Source organism: Cryptotermes secundus, unplaced genomic scaffold, assembly GCF_002891405.2.
Source record: "Cryptotermes secundus unplaced genomic scaffold, Csec_1.0 scaffold262, whole genome shotgun sequence".
Lineage (NCBI taxonomy): Eukaryota > Metazoa > Arthropoda > Insecta > Blattodea > Kalotermitidae > Cryptotermes > Cryptotermes secundus.
The window spans coordinates 425,792-449,359 of record NW_019739214.1 but is presented as its reverse complement, the minus strand read 5'-3'; the positions used below and the strand labels follow the sequence as shown (position 1 = coordinate 449,359).

Here is a 23,568-nt window from a genome sequence, read left to right as displayed (position 1 = left end):
ATCATATCATGCCTCAATCTATCCGCTGTAGTGCACTGCAATGATGCTTTTCGGCCAGTACACGAACTTATTGACTATGGTAGTATATACGAGGAATGAGTTACAGAAAGCATCGCTCACTCGGCCAAGAATAAATAAACGCGCGTACTACGTACGTTCTGTAAAGCGTCACCATGGTTTGTTACGATTCTGTCATTGTCGGCCGCTGGAACTGTGAAAGCTTCTTATCGTGATAGACACTTCTTTCAGAATCCATGAGTTCTGAATCCCAGTTTCCTTATTTTAGAGCTACTTGTAAATAAGAAAAGACAGATAGGCATATGCGATTTTCTACAGGTCTGCCTGATGTCACCCTGGTATGGGCTGTATATACGAGTACGTATTCATGTCAGTTGAGGGCCAACTTTTCTTGTATCCTAACAACAGAAAACAGAAGCACGGTATCGGATTCAGTTTAGCAGTGAATAAATTAGTAGGCGTTTTCAATTCTGTAACAACTCCACGAAGATGCAAAAATAAATGGATTTCTCTATATGCAATGGAACTTCAAAGAGAATATGGAATAGCAGAATGAATGGCAGTTGCTGAATGTGGCCTGAAAGCAATAATTGTAACCTTTGCAATTTGAGCAATGGAAATCCATTTCTAGTTAGCCAGCTCTGATGAATCTCATTTATACTTAAACCTTGATTCTTGTAAGATGTGAATTAATACAGACACAAGTCGAAATATTCCGTGTAGAACATGTCTGGCGGACGGTTATTATAATACGGGTATTAATAATTCAGTTCAATTCTTTATTATTTATGTGCTGAGCCAACAGCAACAAGGCCAATTACAGACTCAGCACAGTGTAGATGACTGAATTACATTACATACAAACTTATTAAAAGTCAAATACAAATTACAGTTAAGTAATTGGAAGAAATAATAATGAATAAAAGTAAAAGTAAACAAACAAATAAGTGATAATTATAACAGTAATAATAAATTCATTATCATTAAACTAAGTGCTATTACAAATAGAGGAATGAAACATTAATATTTAATTAAGAATTGAATAGTATAGATTTTCAGAGGAAAATTAAGTAATTCATTTTGCTTTACTGAACATGCTAATAATAAAAATACTAACAGTTATACTGTATTTAAAATTTGTTTGGGTAGAACGTTCCTGGCTCCGAATACGTCAACCTCCCTGCAGACAACATTAGCAGCTGCTGCGCATCTAGCAGAGGGACAATTCTTAAATAAAGGGCAAACATTGAACAATGCAAAATCTCTGATATACCGAGCAGGAACTCGGAGACCAACAATTTCCAGGGCAGAAGGGCAGATAATAATAATAATAATAATAATAGGAGAGACACGCGGTAGCATAGTTGGTTGAGGCAATGTGCCACAAGCCACAAGGTAGAGGGTTCAATTACCGATGAAGTTACTGGATTTTTCAATTGATCTAATCCTTCCAGCCACATTATGGTCCTGAGCCCGACTCAGCCTCTAACAGAAATGAGTACCAGGAATATTCGTGAGAGTAAAGGGCGCCCGGCGCGGAAGACTGACAGCCTCACCGCCATCTGTGAGACGAATGTCTAGAAAATGTGGGAGCCTCGACGTCTCATAACTGCCGTTACAGGGATAGCTTTAATAGTTCTATAATTTTGCTGTTGTTTTACATCGTTGTGAAAGTTTGTCTCTTGCCCTAAGAGAAGTACCTATATTGAACCCGAGAAAAAGATCCTGAGGAGAATATATTTACTTCAGAGCGAAGAACTATTAACAGAATGGAGACACTCACAAAATAATTAGATTCATACGTTTTAATCTTCGTCTTTTATCATACAATTATAATAAGATTGGCGGTACATGTATCATACATGGGAGAAGGGAAAATTTGCAAAAGAAAAGCCGGAACAACTGAAGGGACGCGACCACTTTGGAGAGCTAGACGCAAATCGGAGAGTAAAATTAAAACAAATCTTAAAATAATAGAGTGTTAAGATATAAATTGGAATAGGATAAAGCCCAGTGACAAGGTGTTGTGAAGACCCGAATATAATTGGAAGAACTTCATTAGCTGCTGAGGAGCTACCATATTCTGAAGCAAGCCTTTACTGCATTGAACTAGAGACTTGTAGAAAGCAGTATTATTGTACAGGCAATATTGTCCACAGCGTCTGATGCGAAGAAGATTCAACAATTTTAAGTGCTCAGTTAAAGGCAGCATGAAGGCGAAAATATTTTAAAATGGAAGTCTTACACAGCGTGTTTTCAAAATACATTTACGAGAACCTACAAAATGTAAGATAATATCATTAATGTAAGATTTGAGGCTTTCACGGCGGTGACTATGAAGAAAGCAGTCTTCTGGGATTTGGCACCGTGTATATGTGGTGTTAACCGACGTTTCAGAGGAACGTATCGCCTCCATCTTCAGAGTCTGCTTTTACCGGTTCTCACGGTCTCCTCGCTTGCAAATTTCTTATATTTTTTCTTCTACCCTGAAGATGGAGGCGATACGTTCCTCTGAAACGTCGGTTAACACCACATATAGGCCTACACGGTGCCAAATCCCAGAAGACTGCTTTCTTCAATATCATTAATGTTTATTCAGTGTATATTCTATAGGATAATATTTTCTATCTTAGAATTTGTTATGTTACGTCAGTCTCAAAGAATGTAGCAGAAATATGAAGAATAGACGATGTATAAATTCCAGTCAATTATTTACAATTCGTAAGTTTTGAAATATTGAATTTATATTGCTGGCTTTAAAACTCATTACACATAAATGAAAGATGTAATAGAATTACTGACGGAGTTTTATAAAACTTCATTATTAATGGAGACTATCTGGATAGCGAGCAGATGGTACCGGAATAAACTGTTCTACCGACTGAGAAATCGGCTGATACTGGTATTAAAAGATTTTGTCTATATTAACATATGTAGCCCCTTGGAGATTTACAGCTAGGCAAGCTGCAGAAGTAATTCTTTTTAATAAAATACATTTTTTGCTGTATGTAAACTCACTTCCTAAAGTAGGCTTATGCGATCTCCGTTCTAGCTGTATGTCCTCTTGTCCTCCCCATTATCTATTGAGTGTCTGAACCAATCTTTAAGAAACTTGGTATGTATATCATGACACCTGAGCCTATTTCAGGGACGTACTTCATAATCCCTTTCATAAAACTCTGTGTCTGCATGTGTAACCCTCCTTTCATTGCTAGGCAACAGCTCGGTAAACATGTTCACTCTGTAACGAATACACACAACAATAGAATTGTTACAGGCATCATTTTCTGTGAGGTCCATGTGCTATCATAGGAGAGTCTGTGGGTCTGTTTATGTGTCCTCCTATCGTTGCTAGGCAACAACTTGGTAAGGACGTTCCCGGGACAAAGAAGATTTATTTGAAATCGTTTTCTATGCGGTTCTTGTCGTATCAAAGAGAAGTAAGCGATAAATTCTTCCCAGAACTTCTTGTTTATGTATCCAATCCAAGTACCGAGAAACATAATTACGCAGAGAAAGATGACCATAAGAAGAGAAAGGGTTGTATTTCTTTGCCAGTTGTTTTTAACAACGAAATATGTAATACAAAATTAAGTAGTCGTTTTTCAAACGAAATTAGTGCAGTTCATGTCGCTTTCAAAGTCACATGCTTATAAGCTAAGAATGGGAGAAATGTAACACAGGAGAATATCTTATTAAGTTCATTAAGCGGCACTAGAGCTGGTACGAGTTCTAATTGATACGTAAGTTTTAATGTAAATCTTGCAGTAAGCAACAAGGAGGTTCATTCACCATAACTGGGTTCAGAAAGCACCAGATTTCCCTTAATTGTGATCACATATTCGTTTTCGTTTAATCTATTATGTACAGATATCTTAAATTGTAATGTAACTTCACCGTGTAGCTGACATAGCACAGTCGGTGTAGTGACGGTCTATGGGCTGGATGGCCGGAGTTCAATTACCGACAGAGGCAAAAATTTTTCTCCACTCCCCAACGTCTAGATCGGTTCTGAGGCCCACCTATCCTACTGTCCAATGGGTACCGAGGACTATTTCCTTGGAGTTAAACATGCCAGAACGCGAAGTTAATCACTCACCTCCATCTAGTGTTGAGGTCAAGAATGGTGTGGTGCTTAATTAATGCGAATGGAGCGTGAAGCTGACTATTCACCTCCTATGAGTGCCGAGGTCAAGAAAACGTGGATCTATACATCCGCTCCCACACACGCCTTCATGTTGTAGAGCTTAATTAGTTAAAACACGGGGACAAATTTACGATCACCTTATAGTAGCTTAATACGTGACACTACAGCTTTTCATTCTCTTTGTAGGTCATTCATAATATTGTCTTTTCTCACACTACGCCGTATAACTAAAGCAGGCGACAAGCGTAATGCCTTACCACACTGCTGCTGACAGTTGAAACAGACCCGCACCTCCAGAGGAAGGGGCAGACCTTACTACTGGAGCCTCGTCCTCCACCAGCTCTCGGAGACGCCGATGCTGAAGCCCTGGTCACTGTCACTGACACGGATGCAGATCCAAACGAATGTTGCCTTCGATCTGACTCGTTATCACAGTTCCTTGGCGTCGGATTGGTCACAATAATGATTGCCATGTAACTTTATGACGATTCCTTCAATTTTCCTTAAGACACCACATAATCGTTGTTTAGTTTTTAATTAACTTGACAAATAATTGTCCGCACTGACCGAAAACAAGTAGTCGAATGTAACGTCAGATGTCACGTGACATTAGTAATAACTTTGTTTCACAAGTAAACGTGTTTCTCCCGCGCCTTTGCCTACAACTTACACTTCATGTGACAAGCAACTGATGATGAAAATAAGAACAAATCACCGTGTATTTTTATTACCGCCTATCAAGAAGTTTTGTAAATGGAAATTACGAATGATGATGTAATTCTGATACATACACTACCACTGTAAGATCTCCTAGTGTCTAAAGTCATCGCCAAAAGCCGTTCCGCGTATATTATATTGGATACAAGCTGTAGCCGGTCTAGCCGCTCGTGCTTGCCCCTGGTTGGCAGGCAACATACACGGCGCGTGCGCCATCACCTTTTGCTTGCATCTACAGGCTTGAAATGCCAACAAGCGGTTACAACATAAAGCTCTACTAATGCCCTTCTTACTCTGTAGCACTGGTGTTAAAAATGCAAACACCGTGCTGATGCCGGAAGAAGGTTCAAATAATATCATCTATTAACTGATGTTAGGTTAACATTCACAAGTTTACAACTGAGTTGTTCCTCTCCTCTTCCCTCTTATCGATACTGGGTTTGTCATGCCGTATTGACAGCTCTGCCCTTTTGTATTTGTTCCGTTTCGACTTACTGGAGACGGAGGTCTTTCTGTTTATGTGATTGATGGCCGTAAATAAGTAATTATTATTTTAATTTTTTGCTATTTGGGTTAAAACATCGGACAGTTCAGTCAGTATAGCGATCGAATACGGGATGGTCGGCGTGGGTTCGATTCCCTGCAGTGGCAAGGGATTTTTCTCTATTTCATATTAACCATACAGGTACTGGCGTCCACCCAGCATCCTATGTATTGGGTTCCGATGGATTATTCCTTGAGGATAAAGAAGCCGGGGCGCGAAGCTCACCATTAAGCTCCATCTAGTTCCGAGATTAAGCACGGTGGAGCTATACATCCACTCCCATATACGCCTTTATGTCGTGGTTGGTTGAAGCATCAAATAAATAGAAAGAAAAACAAAATTTTGCAAACATTTTGATTTTTGACATGACAATAATTAAGAAAAAGCAAGTGATGCTTTGTTCATGTAAATTAATTTATAATTGTAAGTTATAATTTATGACATCTTCCTGAGCTTGCTGAATAGCGTGTTTTGTGACTGGCATGTAGAGAAAGCGGCGCTGTGATAAAGTCATTGCTTACAGGAATTATCTCAATATTTGTCCGTAGAGGCTGAAGAAATACCATAAGATACAGGCCGGAATATAGGTCTCCGGGGTCGATGTTGTACCCTCATATAAACAAACAAAACGAACTCCGTGGATTGAGTCCGCAAGCGAACTATACCGAGAGATCGACCGCCGCTTGTCGGCGAAGTTAGTGCCAACTTTAGTACACCCCATATACATGTTAAAAATATGCGATCTTTCTTAATACATGTGGTTGCATCAGAAACATACACTTATTTAAATTATTATATTCTTGTAAAGAGAAACAAAAACCGGAAGCTGCACGAATGATATTTTTGACACATTGCTAGGCCTCGCAAAATTGCATCTACAGAGAAACCTTGACATTCGTACGAGGTTAAAAGTGAGCAATGTAACAGAAGACATAAAACTATATCAAAAAGCTGTTTAGACCACCTGGAAAGAATGGACTGAAGACGCTTACCCAGACTGGCTTTTCAGTACCATCCCCGTGGACGACAGGATTCAGGAAAAACCAGGAAAAGTTGGAAAGTTCGAGAATAACTTCAGCTTTAAACGAACAGGTCTTAAGACCTAAGCCATGTTTACGTTCACAAAGGTAAAATAGAGAAAGATATTGTGAAGGAAGTTGATCACTTGTAGTCAGTGCTTTACTTCGCTATTGCATGCATGCGAAAACGAAGACGAGACGATAAAAGTAATGACGATATTTTATGTTGCTCTTTATGTAATTCTGCCATTATCTGGATCCTCGATTCGCATTCTGCGTGCCGCAAGCTTTTCCCAACTGCACCACGAGGTTTTGAGGAGAAGAATTATGTATAAAACAAAATGAGAACTAAATATCAACAATTGTTAACATCTCATTATTTTCGGTATTTGAGTATATCTTAATAATAAGTTTAAGCATGAAAATAAACTTATATCTGAGTCTTGGCACCAGAAATTGATAATAATGCTAGTAGCAGTTACTATTGTTGGCGATGTTACAACAATTGTGACGAAAAGTGCCTGAATTCGTCTGGACTCCGATTGTGAACAGGGCCTACTGAGCTGAAAAGAGGACACCACGATAAAATTTTGGAAATCACGGAATTTTCATATACATTTGAAATCAATATTTGTAATAAACGTTCAGTATCTTTCTATTTTACGAGAATTCAAAATTTTTATACAATAAATGAAATTATTTTAAAATTCGCGTACATTTATTATAAATTTATTTCACTCTTATGAATCTAGTGGGACACAAAAGTATTAATATCCCAAGAACGCTGCGAGCGACATACGTTGGAAAATCATTGATTCAGATGATGATGAATAAAATATTAATAAGTTATTAATTTCAATATTATCATTAAATTTACTGTTGTTATTGTTATAATCTCCCCAAAATTTTTCTTGGATTAGCAACGGCGGAACTCGTATTGACGACTAGAATTACTCGTACTAAGACTCTGTCCGTATTTGCATAATCACAGCATAACACATTTGCCAAGTTCATTGTAAGTAGCCCGTTGTTTGGTTACAGCATTATGTACATAAAGCTTCGTGCCCAAATTTGAAAAAAAAAAAACACGTTACAAAAATATATTCCGACATGTAACATGTCTTCCTTTTGTGGATATCCAGTTTGCATTAATAGACAATATAATATTGATATTACAATTTGTTATATGTATTGTTTTAATAACTCTACAATTAGAGAATCACCACATTTGATCCNTAAGAGTAGTACAACTACTGTGTTTCTGGACATTATCCATCGCTCTGTTCCTGTTTAAAACACAGGCACTTTAAATGAAAACAGTACGACAGATTATGTCCAGGAACACAGTAGTTGCAGTAATATAACACTGTCATAAAAGTTAGAACTTACAGAGATACTGGGTTTTCGGACTTTATCCATCGTCCTGGTTCTTTTAAGATAACTAAGAAAAACACGACGTTTCCGAAACTGGATCTGTTTCCGTCCTCAGGTGAGGGAAAAAGACCTATTCTGTTGGGTCCGTTAGAAAGAGCTAGCCTCAATAACTGGACGATTGATCCAGGCTAGGTCCAGTGATTGAGGCCAGCTCTTTCCAAGGGACCCAACAGAATAGGCGTTTTCCCCTCACCTGAGGACGGAAACAGATCCAGTTTCGGAAACGTCGTGTTTTTCTTAGTTATCTTAAAAGAACCAGGACGATGGATAAAGTCCGAAAACCCAGTATCTCTGTAAGTTCTAACTTTTATGACAGTGTTATATTACTGCAACTACTGTGTTCCTGGACATAATCTGTCGTACTGTTTTCATTTAAAGTGCCTGTGTTTTAAACAGGAACAGAGCGATGGATAATGTCCAGAAACACAGTAGTTGTACTACTCTTAAGGTTCGGCCACACAGAGCGCTACGCTACGTACGCTGTGTACACTCTGCGACGCAGGTAACATATGGAACATAGCGTACGTAGCGTACGGAAGTCTGTGTGGCCAGTCACATTGACAATAAAGGGAGATATTTTTCTGTTCGTATAGCGAACATAGCGTACGTAGCGTGCGTCGCGAACCTTTAAAAACTTGTTAGTAAACATTAAAATTAATTTAAGGTTAAAAAATAGAGACTGAAGATTCCTGTAAAATTTACAGAGCATTCGTAACCATAAGTCACTTGTTCTTTTTAATTTAGCTCTAAGGCTTATTCTGAGCGATTTTCTTGTTTTCTTTCTCCTTATATGCCCCATGTAACTTCATTCCTGGTGTTGCTATATATTATACAAATTTACTTCGTTATCTCCCTTAAAACTTTAGTGAATTCTTGATATGTCTCATATTAATTTTTTCAGTATGGTATCTTGCTTAGTACCGGTCTAGAAAACCGAAATTAATGGCCGTGGGGATTCGTTGCGCTGACCACGCGACACCCTCTATCCTCAAAAGATGGCACTAACTTCGCCGGCAAGCGGCGGTCGCTCGGTCGGTATAGTTCGCTTGCGGACTAAAATCACGGAGGTTCCCTTTATCTTGCTTAGTTTTCTTAATAAACATACCTGAAACGTCTCCAGTGTTACGATACGAAGATGATTGGTGAATAATAATCGTACTTATTTATTATCGATAATCAGTTGTGTTCTTTAAACACTGAGTGTCGGATAAATTGATGCTGGGGCTCGTCAGTACAGTCACTCATTGTTCCGAGTAAATTTATCTTTTATAAGATACTCAAGTTTAGAATTTATGTTTCTCCAGATTTAAAATATCGAGTAATCAGCCGGTCACTATTGTAGTTGTCAAGATCCTAAACACTAAATACTACATGAAAATAACTTCATCTGGCAGGAAGGACCACTGAGGGTGGCAGGACCCGCGTAGTATATATCGTGTGCAGTCGTCTTCCGCCGAAACACCGGGATTATGGATACGGGTTCCCTTCCCGGCTTGAATATGTCCATGTTTTTACTGTTTTTTGTCGTCCTTTGTAGGCAGAGACCTTTCTACGGCTCATATTAACTCTCCAAGAAATCCTACAAAGTGTCCCTAGTAGGATTTCTGTCTTCTGAAACACAACGCCATATAGTCCGTTGAAAGAAAACTAGGTTTCGGAAGCACGTATCGCCTCCATCATCAGGGTCCAAGTATAAGCCAAGCAAAAAATCAACCTGAAACATGTAACAAGCAGAATTCTTCAACCGACTACACGGTGTTGTGTTATATCCCAGAAGATACAACTTTCATATTCACCGCTGTGAGAACTCCAAACCCTATGTGTCTATAAAGAAGATTCTTATATCCGGAAAATAGGAGTAATTTGATGATACTCTTGTGTAATTCCACGCAGGCAGCCGAAATGAGAGCACAAGGTCATTTTGATAGAAGATAATTATCTTCTAAGGTAGAACGCCGTGCAGCCTGGTAGATATTTACCGACCTTTCAGAGGAACCTGTTGCAATCTTAAGAATGCAGGAAACACATTCCTCCAAAACACTGGCTAATGTATACTAAACTCTAGGGCGACACATCAAGACCGCAATCTAAATATATCTATATTTTAATAATTGAAGATTGAACAACTTGAATGTTTTGAGGCTATATGTGATAAACTGAACACAGGAGAAATGTGTAGGCCTATTATCCAAACGTGTAAACAGAAATTATCACTAAATAATGGGCCTATAATTATTAATTTATATTCTTGCTTGGTGATGAAAATGCAGATTGGAACTTCTAATCATCGCATTGATCCCTCTCCAGAATCCAAGAGCCGGAAATCCAAACTGTGAATCCTATTATTTCCGGGACTACTAACATCCGTATCCTGCATGTAATTCGGCCGAGCGGCCACGTGAAACACAACATAACGGATCTACATGCTCACTCACACCGGTCAGTTTTCCTGCAGATATCCGACGGGAGACGGTTCCATGTCTCCCACTCCGCTGTGCGAGATATGTATAGCCTCGCACACCGGAAGCGTCACCTGTAACGGTATCCCATATTTCCTAGTATTCGCTCCTCGCCTCTACCTGCAGGCCTGCCAGACCCAGGGTTTCCCACAATTTTCCTGAATCACTCAGATGATGATGATGATATCAATTGCAAGTAGAGGCAGTCCCTATAATAGCCTTAACATTACTTTCCGGGCCGTCTTGGGTGCGTGTTGGAAGGCTTTTAGCCAGTTTACCCTTGACGAGCATCACACAGTGCCAGTGCTCTCATGGCGGCCAGTTCCATAGCTCAGGCGGTTAGTCGCTGGCTTCCCACTGCGGCGGTCCAGGTTCGAGCCCGCGTCAGGCCGTGTGGGATTTGTGGTGGACAAAGTGGCACTGGGGCATGTTTTCTCCGAGTACTTTGGTTTCCCCTGCCAGTTCTTACCCTACCGACTGTTCCACAATCACCATATATCATTTGGGGCGGGTGCAATTGGCCAATTGTGGCCGCAGTACCAAGTGGACTCAGTCTCAAACCACTAATAATATTAATAATAAAAATACTGTCATATAAATGCTTGTCTAAAGTAGTTTATACTTTTGGGAGTGGAAAGCCATCAAAACTCTCTCTGGGTCTTACATAGTCAAATTCGAGATATAATTTTTTAAGTGAAGGCTGTGGTTCTGTAGGATATCAAGTCATGCAGTCTGAAGATGTTTACCACTTTCGAAGGAACGTACTACGTACCATTGTCTCCAGGAGATAAGGGCGGAAAGCCAAAGGAAAAGTATAGCTATTGAATTTTCGACATTATCCATCGTGTTGTTTCTTTTTGTTTAAAAATAACATTTTGGAGACTGGACTGTATTTCCGTCCTCAGGTAAAAGCCTGAGATAAGGATTAATTCTATGGATTGCACCTAACTGAGAAGGCTTTTACCTGAAGACGGAGACAGATTCCATTTTCGAAAAGTTTTTAAACAATAAAACATGAATTTGTATAATGTCCTTACATATACCATCGTCACAAACTTTTAGAGATAAGTAATTTAGATTTCTTCAGTAGAAGGTCTTCGAATCTAAGAACGCTGCGTTGAGTAGCCTATCTTTAGGAGATAATTTGAGATTCGAAGTCCTCACCTTGATGACTCTGAAGATGGCTGCCTCCCGCAATGCGATACAGTGTTGTTAACAAATTTCTGTTCTGGATATGAAGGAAGTACATTCCCCTGAAACGTCGATATACACCCACTAGAGGATACGTCATCATATTCCAGAAGACAGAAATCTTCAATCACCGCCGTGAGAACCCAAAATCTCGCATAGTTTTTGAGGTAAAGATAAAGCTATCTTTGTAACAGGCTTTAGAGGCCCATATGTTTGTGAGACGTTGAGGCTTCCACATTAACCGGCTCACAGATGGTGGTGAGATTATCAACCTTATGAGCCCCCTGCCATTTACCCCTGGGAGAATTCCTGACACTTATTTATGTTAGAGACTGTGTCGACTCTAGGACCATATTGTGACTGGAAGGCTTAGGTGAATTAAAAAATCCAAAGATATCGGGAAACGAACCCGCGACATCTGGAGAGGCGGTAGATATTTAAAGTGGGAATCAGGAATTTTGGGCTCATTCGCGAGGTATATAATTATCAAAAATGGTGATGACACAGGACGCTCACAACACCGCAGTTTATCAGCTCTGTCTCCAGCTGTGTGTGGCTATTCGCCAACTTACGTCCAGGTTTGTGCAGTAATTTACTTTGCAGGTACGGAGTGGCCCCTGAGCGATAGAGTGTGGGGAGGGAAGAGGAGGCGTAGGCGTGGTCAACCTCGTGTTCGTCTGTCGTGTAGCTTGCCTAACCTAGATCCGTGTAGATTTAAACAGACTCCCAGGGGTCATCAGGATTCGAACATTTTGCCATTGCATGATTCTTCCTTATAGCGTAGGTGCAGAGATATAGTGATTTAATTTCCAAGGTCGGTCTTGAAGACGCGACTGCTTTTCGTACGCGTAGAATGGCGTACTACTCATGCGCTGTCACACTCAGTAAGTGTTGCTTTGTGATCTAGTGGTCAGAGTTTCTGGCTACAGATCCAGAGGTCCCGAGCTCGATTCCTGGCGCTACCAGATTTTGTGAGAAATAGTGGGTCTGGAAGGGAGTCCGCTCAGCCTCATGAGGATAGTTGAGAAGCTACGTATTTCAAGGAAATAGCGGATCCGGTTCAGAAAATCGAATTTAATGACCGTGGAGATTCGTTGCGCTGACCACGCGACACCCTCTATCCGCTTAAGTTGGCACTAACTTCGTCGACAAGGGGCGGTCGCTCGGTCGGTACAGTTCACTTGCGGACTAAAACCACGGAGGTTTTTTTTTTATTTTTTTTTTGTTGCTTCTACGAGATATTACGACATTATGACCTTATTGTCAGGTGAATATTTTTAAGTAGTTGCTACACTCTGTTGAATTTTATAGTGCATTATTCTAAAATTATGTTAAAATTAGTTGCAAATGATTGTTGAATTTTGTTAAAATAATTTAAAACTTATTATTTTTCAGTTTAAATACCACTCTTACTCCGCACAGTTTCTTGGGTTATGTGCGGATTCTTGTTTTGTTGTAGACAGGTTGTGTTGTGCGTGAGGTCTATGTTCGGTATAGAGACATAAGAGCCCAAACTGTTATGAATGTATGTAGGTCTATAGTGTGAAAATCGATCTTCCCATCGTAATAATAATCATCATCATCACGTCGATATTTTCACGTACATTGGTAGAATGACTAATAATTGTGGGTTCTAGATTTGATGATTGGATTTATTGGGCGTCTCTATTACGTACAATTTTATTTAATTATAACTGCTCACACATTGAACTCCTTGATAACTGCTGTCTGGATCTTGAAGAGGATCGAACTCTCTCTCTATCTAGATCTCTGAATCGCGGATTGAGCTAACTTCATGGTGAAAGAATATAGAACACCAAGTAGAACAGTTCACTGTTCTATGTTATTCTCCGTTGTCATGAAACCGTGTGACAATCTCCAGGCAACGCCTCGATTAATACCAGCATACTCATTGCCGTGGAAACGTGTTTCAGCTAGCCGTTTTAACGGAAAATTAGTATTTACTTAGACGTTGCTCACCAACAGACGTATGGCTCTGGTTCCACTATTCCGGCTTTCAGGCGTTATATCACAGTATCATTTAGAGTACATTATATAGCATTGAGCCACAGCAGATTTTGTGTGGTGATTATGAAGAATTTGGAAGGAAAGAATCGTGGAATCTTTTAAGAAAATACCCATGCCTTTTCCTGGAGAGACTGAAGAAACTCACGATACACTTCGGTTAGGAAAGAAGGATCTCTGAACTAAGTTTGGAACCCAGGATGTCATGAATATGAGGCAAGAATTCTAACCAATTAACCAAGATTTCCGGTGATAGTCTGCAGATGTTAAAATTGCAGTCACAATTTGAAGGTCAGTTTTGTGGAAAGGATTTATTTATATGTAATTACATTCGAGCACAACTGAACTCAGTGATTAACTTCTTCATTTAATGAGAAGTCCTGCAAAGTCTGCAGTCAGTGTTGGGGTTCAAACTGAATAGTACTGAATTAATAGTTTAATTTAACATTTTCATAAATTACTTACGTTTGAAATAAAAGGCTCTTGTAGGGCTTTTTGAAAGCTTTATTCACAGAGAAGCTGTGAAAACCCCTTCATGTAAGCAATACATTCAGTGGATGCAGAAACCGATACTTGAGTTCTAAGAACTGTAGTCACTGAAAAGCTGTTTTCAGTGCGCATGTGCTGCACCAGCAACAGCAGTCATACAAAGAAGCACTTAGTGGATAAAACGCTTTCAACTTTATATTTACGAACTACCTCGAAAAACAGAAAGTGTGTTTTTCTCATATATTATGGATCACCCTGAGATGGTATATCATATTTGAATATGGAATTAAATTAAGACTGTTTATTCATTTTTAATCTTAATTTGTTGGTGCATTTTTGACCTGTAACGGCCCACATATTTATTATACACTCATTGATGCACCAGATTAAGACCATATTCAAGAACTGTGGAAATTACCAAGCTTCAATATACATTTAATCATTTGTAAATTTCTTGTTATCATTAATTCACTATCCTCATCTAGTCTGAAAACTCTTTGACTACTTGAACAAAGGGAAGAGAATTTGGCGCACATATTTCCGAACTGACGACTGTGATACGTTTCGACCCACTTTTGGTAGTAGTTTGTTGTTACGTGAAACAAGTACAGACATATTCAAATTAATAAATTGACACACATTTTTCAAAATAAATGTTCACCAATGAAGCCGTGTTCAATAGAGTGAACTTTATCATATTCTCTTTGATATTCCATTACATATTTAACGACGTTTTCTAATTGCATATGAAATTCAAAATGGAGTGGGAAGATGATGATTAATGATGCAATTAATTTGTCCTAGATTAACTCTCAGTAATTCCATGAAAAGAATGAAGAAACTAAGAAACTCTTCAGAATTCTCGATCTTCGGAAGTTGCAGAATAAGTAACATCATCCTAAATACTCAAGACTCGACTTTCGTTTTCGCGAGATTTGAACCATTTGTAATGTTCTTTCTTCGGCAACTTCCACATTTCTTGCCTGAGATTTTGGTGAGGGTCCTTTTTATCTCATCTGAACCGAAATAAACTCATACAGTTGTTTTGGTGGTCTCAATGTGATAGGTCCAGTGAAATGTTGCGGCCTTCCCAAGGGAATATGCACAAGCAGAGTGTATTGATCAGGGTCACAGCAGTGTGACTGAGAGGTGCACGTCTCTCTGTCTACAGCTGCACCACTGTCGCCTGTATGTAAACTGCACGCTGCTCGTTTTCATTGATTGTATGGCTACTTCCATTAGCATGCGGAACGCCATTAGGTGAATGGTACGTACAAACTGCGAATTATTTATGCATCTTTCGTATTTGTAGTATAGGCCTAAGTAACTAACTGACTTCACGGAGCTGAGCCCTTCTTTAGAAGCCTCCGGTTGTGAAGCTACTGAAGAACTTCCCAGCTTTTTATGGAACCCAAAAGTTCACTACTGTGTTCACAAGAACACTTCACTGGTCCTTATCCTGACCCAGAATAATCCAGTCCATACTAGCCCACCCTATCTCTCTAAGATATATTTTAATATTATCTAGCCACCTTCATCTTGGTCTTCCTAGTGGTCTCCTTCCTTCTGGCTTTCCCACCAATATCCACCCATTCCTCTTCTCCCCCACACGCTACATGTAATGCCCATTTCACCCTAAGTGACTTCTAATTATACTTGGAGAAGAGCCCAATTTACGAAGCTCCTCATTTTGCAGTTTTATCCAACCTGTCAGTTCTTCTCTCTTCGGTAGTATAGGTCTAAGATTTTTTAATATGCACCTAAGGTCCCGAAAACGGTATAACATGAAGTTGATTAGTATTATTGGGTTTTTGGACTTTTTCCACCATCCGGTATTCTTAAGAACACAACTTTGGGAAAATGGATCTGTGTCCGTCCTCAGGTGAGGGGGTGGGAGACACCTACTCTGTTGCATCCTTTAAAAAGAGCTAACCTGTCACTCTTAATTATGAAATTTAAATCGTTTTCTGGGTAATAATATTGCTGTCTTTTGTGTCAGATTCCTGTTTTTATCCAGTTTATTTATTATTCAATGATCCACGAAGCTGAATTTTTCAAATGTTATTATGCATTAGAGCCAGATTTGTGCAAAATTTTATAAGAATTTATTCTAGAAAAAAGATAGAAGTTTGTTTAATGTGATTAATCTCAAGTAAAATATTTGTTTCGAAACAGAGAGTAGATGGATCCAAAGGGAATTCATTATAATTGAAAATTTTAATTACATTCTTGTACTCATTGTATGTGGACTTGTATGTTGAATATTACTATTGTTCGGAATTATGTTTGGCCTACTGGGAGATACAGCCTTTAAAATTTCTCCTGGAGCTCCATATTTTAGAAATGGCGGTCAAGATAAGGTGAGGTGACTTGTGGAAGGGAGTTCAGCATGCACATTGTGCTCTTTCGCTAATACTGCTGACTGAAGTTGAAGTTGCTCTTTTGCTTGATATATCTGCATCTTAACTGAGAGCAGTGAATGTTATAAAATATATCCCAGAGAAAAAATCATCAAGTAAGGATATGAAAGGTTTCATCAGTGGTAACAAACCTTGGCGTGTTAATAAATTACGATCGGACTAAAGGTGAATGTTAAAAGTCGACAGGCCTCAAATAAAGAACTACTGAAACTAGCTATTGATGATAAATACCCGAGTACATATACTGCTTTCATATTGTGACGTCTATACTCATTGCCCCTCGTTGGTGGCTCCACCTTATCGTGGTGAGGGTGTTTGAGTATGCCAAGGACCCTGAGAGCTATACCAGCGGTAGCGTAGCTACTGGCAGGGCCTCCCTTGCTGGACAGGTCAAAGGGTAGGCATCAGACGAAGAGAGACACCGAAAACTGATGCCGGAAGCAGCGTCATCAGCGGCGACTTGAAGCACAGAGAAAATGATGCTCGAGATGGTTCAAGTTCGTATAGCAACAAGCGTGACCAGAGTGGTTTGAACGGCTGTTGTACTGCGATGTGGAAAGCAAATGGAAAAACTACCACATTATCACTTTTCCTGGATAGTCTCTTTCCAAAAACAGAAGATCGCATTAAGTGGAGAAACTGTTTTGGAAGAGGCTGTGGACCTGTCATCTGACAGATTACTGATGAATGAATGAATACTCATTGCTAGGCAACGACACTTTATAAACAATTTCCCGCAACACACGCGCACGCTACAACAGAAGGACGTTCATTGCTAGGAAACCGACCTGTAAACACGCTTTTTAAGAATGTTATGTTTAAGAATGTTATAAGAATGTTATAAAATATATCCCAGAGAAAAAATCATCAAGTAAGGATATGAAAGGTTTCATCAGTGGTAACAAACCTTGGCGTGTTAATAAATTACGATCGGACTAAAGGTGAATGTTAAAAGTCGACAGGCCTCAAATAAAGAACTACTGAAACTAGCTATTGATGATAAATACCCGAGTACATATACTGCTTTCATATTGTGACGTCTATACTCATTGCTAGGCAACGACACTTTATAAACAATTTCCCGCAACACACGCGCACGCTACAACAGAAGGACGTTCATTGCTAGGTAACCGACCTGTAAACACGCTTTTTAAGAATAGAAGATTGTGTTTTCCGTGGAGCCCGTGCCGATGGGTTGTAAAGGGGCACAGTCAGAAGAGGGGGGGGGGTAGTATAGAACAATAGTTGGAAGAGAACTGTGCTGTGCCAAGAAGACTTCATGTATGAATTGAACTGACAGTGAGACTGTGATGAATCCGCTGCCAGGAGACGACCAGTGAAGATTGAGAATCCCAATGCGTGTGCAACGGTGAACTTGAACTGTGAAGAATAGCGATGGCACAGCATTGCCCGTAGTCTCGAACTGTGCGAATGTGCCCGTATAAGGTGGAATAAATGCAATCATCCAATCCAGAATCAATGTTATAAGTCATCCCAAAGAATGATAAAAAAGAAGTAAAGTAAAGATATCCCTGTAATAGGCCGTTGAGGCCCATAGGGTTGTGAGACGTCGAGGCTCCCACATTTTACAGAGAATCGTCTCATAGATGGCGGCAAGGTTGTCAGCCCTACGCGCCGGTCGCCCTTTACTCCCAAGAATATTCAAAAGAATATTCCTGGTACTCATTTCTGTTAGAGGCTGAGCCGACCCCAGGGCCATAGTGCAGCTGGAAGGATTAGGTCAATTGAAAAAAATCCAGTAACCTCATCGGGACTTGAACCTGTGACCTTCCGGCTTGTAGCATAGTGCCTCGACCAACTACGCTACCGCGTGCATATTCTTTTATTTTATTTTTTCTTAAGTGGAATTGTTTTTAAGCAAGAGCTGACTTGAGTTTAGTAGGCGCCATAGAATAAGCAAAAATATGATAACTGTCTTCTTGTCTCTAGGTACTTATGCTAGGGTTGAAGGAAGTAAATGTCATCTTACTACAAACAGCTTAAGCCTAAAATCGTAATTATTGATTCGGTAGTTTTCATCTAGAGCATGTAATTCTCCTTCTAATTTTTCGCTTGAGCGCTACAGCCCCAATTTGGGCCTTGGCCTACCTCCATGAAACTTTCCTTTTCACTTCGGTTTACTAGAGTTTAGACAGTCGGTAGGACTCCTTGGGTGGGTGATCAGCTCGTCGCAAGACCTCTCTACCTGTACACAAACACAGAACAACACACACAACACCAAACATCCTTGCCCTGAATGGGATTCGAACTCATGATCCCGGCTTCCGAGCGAGGGAAGGCAGTGCATGCCTTAGACCGCTCGGCTACCGTGACCGGCCTAATCAGCATATAGGTCGACAAAACCGTAACTGACAATTGTATCACGAAAGGAGTCAAAATTTTCTGGAATATGTAGATATAGAACATTATTGGCAAAGATGAAAGTTTTATTTCAGTTTAACTGGCCCTGTGACATTCTCTGAAGTTTCCAGTTCTAGCAAATAATATTATCCGCCCTAATCTATACTTGTATCTAGAGAAGAAACAAAATTCTGCACTGTTCTGCAGAAGTGTGTGCTCAATTACTATCATCAAATGTTTGTATTTTTTTCCTTGGCTCTACAGCCCCAGTGGGCCTAGGCCTACTCCATGAACTTCTCCGTTCACTTCGGTTTTTCTAGATCTTACACATTCGGTACGACTCCTTGGGCGGGTGATCAGCTCGTCGCAAGGCCTCTACCTGTACACAAACACAGAAAAACGCACACACAAACTAAAGACCCATGCCCTGAGTGGGATTCGAACCCACGATCCCGGTTTCCAAGCGAGCGAAGACAGTACATGCCTTAGACCTCTCGGCTACCGTGACAAATGTATGTATTACCATATTTTATTCAAAACCGTGTGGTTATGCTTACGCAACGGGTTGCATGCTGCCGGAGTTGTGTTTATGATGAACTGTATGATATATGGTAGGGGAAGTGTTACATCGTGAGCTCTCCTACCATCTTATAATTTACAAAAAAGATTACATTTATGAACTAGATCGAAATTATGTCATCCTGGTTACATAATTCATGATCTCGCCATGTGGCTGGAACTAAGATTTCGCCTTGTGTATGCAGGCCGTGTCAGGATGCCGCTCTATGAATTGTTTCTTGTTTTACAGCTGCAGAAAACGTGAAGTAAATATTTGCCTACGTACAAGTAAAGACTATAGGTTAATTGACTATTAAGTCTACCTAATCAAATGAGTTAGATCGTCACAACGAGGTGTACAGCGCTGAGCTTCTCCCAATAAAAAGATTGTTACTACCATTCTGTCTCAATTAGAAACCATTGATACAAATTGTCCTAAACTTACCTAAAGCGTTGATCACTCAGTTTTGGTGTCAGGTATTTGTTATTACATGACCTGATAGCGATGGCGCAGGTATTCATTCATTCATCAGTAATCTGTCAGACGACAGGTCCTCAGTCTCTTCCAAAACAGTTCCTCCACTTAATGCGATCTAAAGCTTTCTCTTTCAAATACTCTTCTGTCCCCAAAGTCATCCAACATCTTCTTACATCTTTTTCCTCGTCTTCTGGTCGCATACATGGTATCTCTGATTTTGGAAAGAGACTATCCAGGAAAAGTGATAATGTGGTAGTTTTTCCATTTGCTTTCCACATCGCAGTACAACAGCCGTTCAAACCACTGGTCACGCCTGTTGCTATACAAACTTGAACCATCTCGAGCATCATTTGCTCTGTGCTTCAAGTCGCTGCTGATGACGCTGCTTCCGGCGTTATTTCTTAGGAATTAAAACATTAAAAAATTTGCTTGATTTTATAAAGAGGCACATAGACCTAATTCATTTTAGCGAAGAAATTATGGACCCATAAGGTTATATTATAGCATCCTGTTACACATTGTTTATTAATTAACAATTATCATTGATATCCCATGTTATATGCAACACTTCTTTAAAAATGTATTTAAATTTACTACATATACACATGAATCTTTTAAACCTGTTTAAAACCACATTGTACACTACACGTTTCGACTGTCATTGGTCATCATCATGTGTTTTAAAACTGTTTATAGAGACGGCTGTGATATCCTAAGCACACACTGCAGCAGGAGCGAACACCCAGCAAGGCGAAAAACACGAATGTGTGATGAGACTACACATCAATCATTAGAAACACAAAACGCCAGCAAAACAGTTTTAAAACACCTGATGATGACCAGTGACGATAGAAACATGTAGTGTACAATGTGGTTTTAAATAGGCTTAAAGATTCATTGTGTAGATGCAGTAACTTTTAGACAAGTTTTTAAGGAGTGTTGCGCGTTAGGCGGAATATGAGAGATATTCTAACTATAGACCTATGTTTATGTCACTTTTCCGGATCTCTTGTCTTAATCATAGAGACTAAACGAGTGGTCAATTTTCGAATTCTTTATATAAAAAAAGAAGTTTTAAGTGCAGCGACAATTTCAGATTTCCGTCATATGGGATTCATGTAGAATATGAATTTACTAACAGATATAAAGTGGAGATATGTTATACAGTGTGGTATTTTGAGGTTCCCATGGAGGTGGCTGTGAAAGCTACTATGACGCCATGTTGTCTGGTAGGAGTTTAAAGATGTGTCGGAGGAAGTTATTGTCTCCTTATGCGGGACGGAAAATTCAAGCAAACTCTACTTCATATTTGCTTCACGTTGTAATCTTCGACTTTCAAGATGGAGTCAATAACTTCCACCAAAATTCTATAAAAATTTTCCAGACTACACGGTATCATATGCCGAGAATAAAGCACTCTTCACGTTCATGCGAGAAACACCCCGTATGATGCCTTTCTTCAGTATAGTCTATTTAAAGTGAAACCGGTCAAAGAACAGGTACTTGGACCAACACAGTGTGTGACATGGAGCACAGCGACTCGCATTTCAACTTTTAATGATCGGCTTCTATCTCCGATGTTGCTGTAGTCCGTCTGTTGGTATTATTTCTTCCCGGTCACGTTTGTATGTCAGACGCTTTATAAATGGCAAGACAGGGAGAGCGATAGAAAATGCCACTCGGAGTGAATGTTAGCCTTAATCCTGTTGTACTGTTATTTACTATCAGATTTCTTGATGATAACATATTGAGAATACGTTGTTAACAAGGATGACGTCACGTTTCGTGGCGGAGATAGGAACCACCCCGAAACAGCTGGCGGTAGCCTAATTGATGACGTACTATTATTCTGAAGTTTGCATTCAGCTATGTCGTGTTGTAACGTCTAGCTACAGTGATTCATCGATACAAAATGTTTCGTTACGTTCCTATGTTTTATTTTCCATTTTGATGAAGGAATATTCCGACAAGAGCTACATAGTTCCCAATCATCTGTCATCGTATAACACTTCAGGACACTACAGAAACGCTGTAGCGCCGACTCCAACTCATAAGTTGGCACGGATGTATTTTTATTATTATTAATGTCATCGACTTGAAGTGTATTTAAATGCGGAATTATCCACCGGTTTTTAGTTAGCACTGAGCCCCCCCCCCTCAGCCAGTGTCTATAATATTGTTGTCCGAAATTAAAATGAAAAAAAAAACAGCCATAAACTATGGGAGTGAACAAGATAACTAATTAACTAACTCATGAGTTGAGTCCTTGAGGAACTAAGAGTTGCTCAGCTACTCAAGAAATGTATAGAATTCTTTATAAACTGATGATTGACTCACGTTTTCACAACGGCCAGCAGCTGGACTATTTCCTGTGCCAGATCAATCCAATCCACGCTGTCCATTTCTTTTCTCTAAGATAATTTTTAATTTATTATAGTCCCATGTCCCCTTAGGTCTCCCTAGTTCTGCTACTTCAGAGTTTTCTGCCCCATCTGTGTCTGCACTTATACTCGAACTGGTCCCTGACACGGTACTTTCCCCACGTATCTCATCCTATGAAAGCAAACTAATATACGTGTATGTGCTTTTATATGAGTCGACAGCATGGCTACTTTCTTGAATTAAACCATATCCTAAGATCGTTTGTGGATGCATTAATGTATGAGCAGGGATCACTATTAGCTTCTTTCAACTTTGGTACAGTCTCAGTCAAAATAACTTACAGGATTATAACGCAGTCCAGTAGTCTCTCAGTGAAAGATGATGATTCAATGATAACTCGTGACAACAGCAGCAAACAGAACGGTTTTACGTGTATGTGTCATTCAGAGCAAAACACAAGACATCTTTTGTTATTTAATTAAGAATACTGAATTCCAAGAATTGACACGATTTAGTCCGTAGATTTCTATCAACGTTTCGGGTGAATCTTTTGCTTCCATCTTCATGGTAGACGAGTAAGGCAAGACTGGAAAGGAAAGATATGGATATGGGATGAGAGAGGACGCGACATTGGTCCTTAGCGAACCATAGGTGTTAGGATTACTGTGTAAAGAATGTTTGTCCTTGTGACTGACACAGTTTATAAAGTGGATATATATATATATATATATACATTAATAAAGTAACATCAGTTAATTGACGCGTGTGTTGAAAGTTCCTCCACCTGCTGGAAAAAGGCTCGTGCAAGACTATGAGAAAAATCGAAGGCTCTCCGCTCAACGAGACTCTTCACCAGTTGACAAGACTTAACAGTGGTGCACAATATGTGGTATAAGTCCACACGTGTAAGTAAATCAGTTTAGTGGCTACCTGTGAAGAACATAAAACTGTTAAACCCACCCTCCAGAATGGGTGGTAACAGTCCACCAACCTACATGGCTTTTCGTCCCTGAAGACATTGCTTTTCAGAGTTACCGTCGCGAGAAATTCAAATTTAATATTTTCGTCATTCTGCTTTAAGTTGTTTCGTAGTTGAATTTAGACCAAAAACAACTGGAGAATGTGAAATGTTTTAAATATTTGGGTAGCTTGTTAACAGATGATGGAAGGTGTACTAGTGAAATTAAATCCAGGATTGCCAAAGCAAAAGCTGCATTTCGCAAGAATAAGAATTTTTTACCAGCAAATTGGACTTAAATTTGAGGAAGAAACTAGTGAAATGCTACATTTGGAGCATAGCTCTGCATGGGGCTGAAACATGGACAC

At 39.6% G+C, this 23,568-nt stretch overlaps 1 protein-coding gene across 3 annotated transcripts in view; it reads right to left on the bottom strand.

The window, feature by feature from the left end:
• LOC111871683 (dual specificity tyrosine-phosphorylation-regulated kinase 4) overlaps positions 1-23,568 on the bottom strand; it is a 559,052-nt gene that overhangs the window by 382,030 nt on the left and 153,454 nt on the right. Inside the window, exon 1 of one of the 3 annotated variants that reach the window (XM_023864948.2) lies at positions 4,423-5,023. The exons of the other annotated variants lie outside the window; for them this stretch is intronic. Coding sequence (XP_023720716.1) covers positions 4,423-4,638 — 216 coding nt within the window. The 5' untranslated portion in view covers positions 4,639-5,023. Of the gene's footprint in view, positions 1-4,422; positions 5,024-23,568 lie in introns of those variants that run through there. 3 annotated transcript variants of the gene reach the window in all.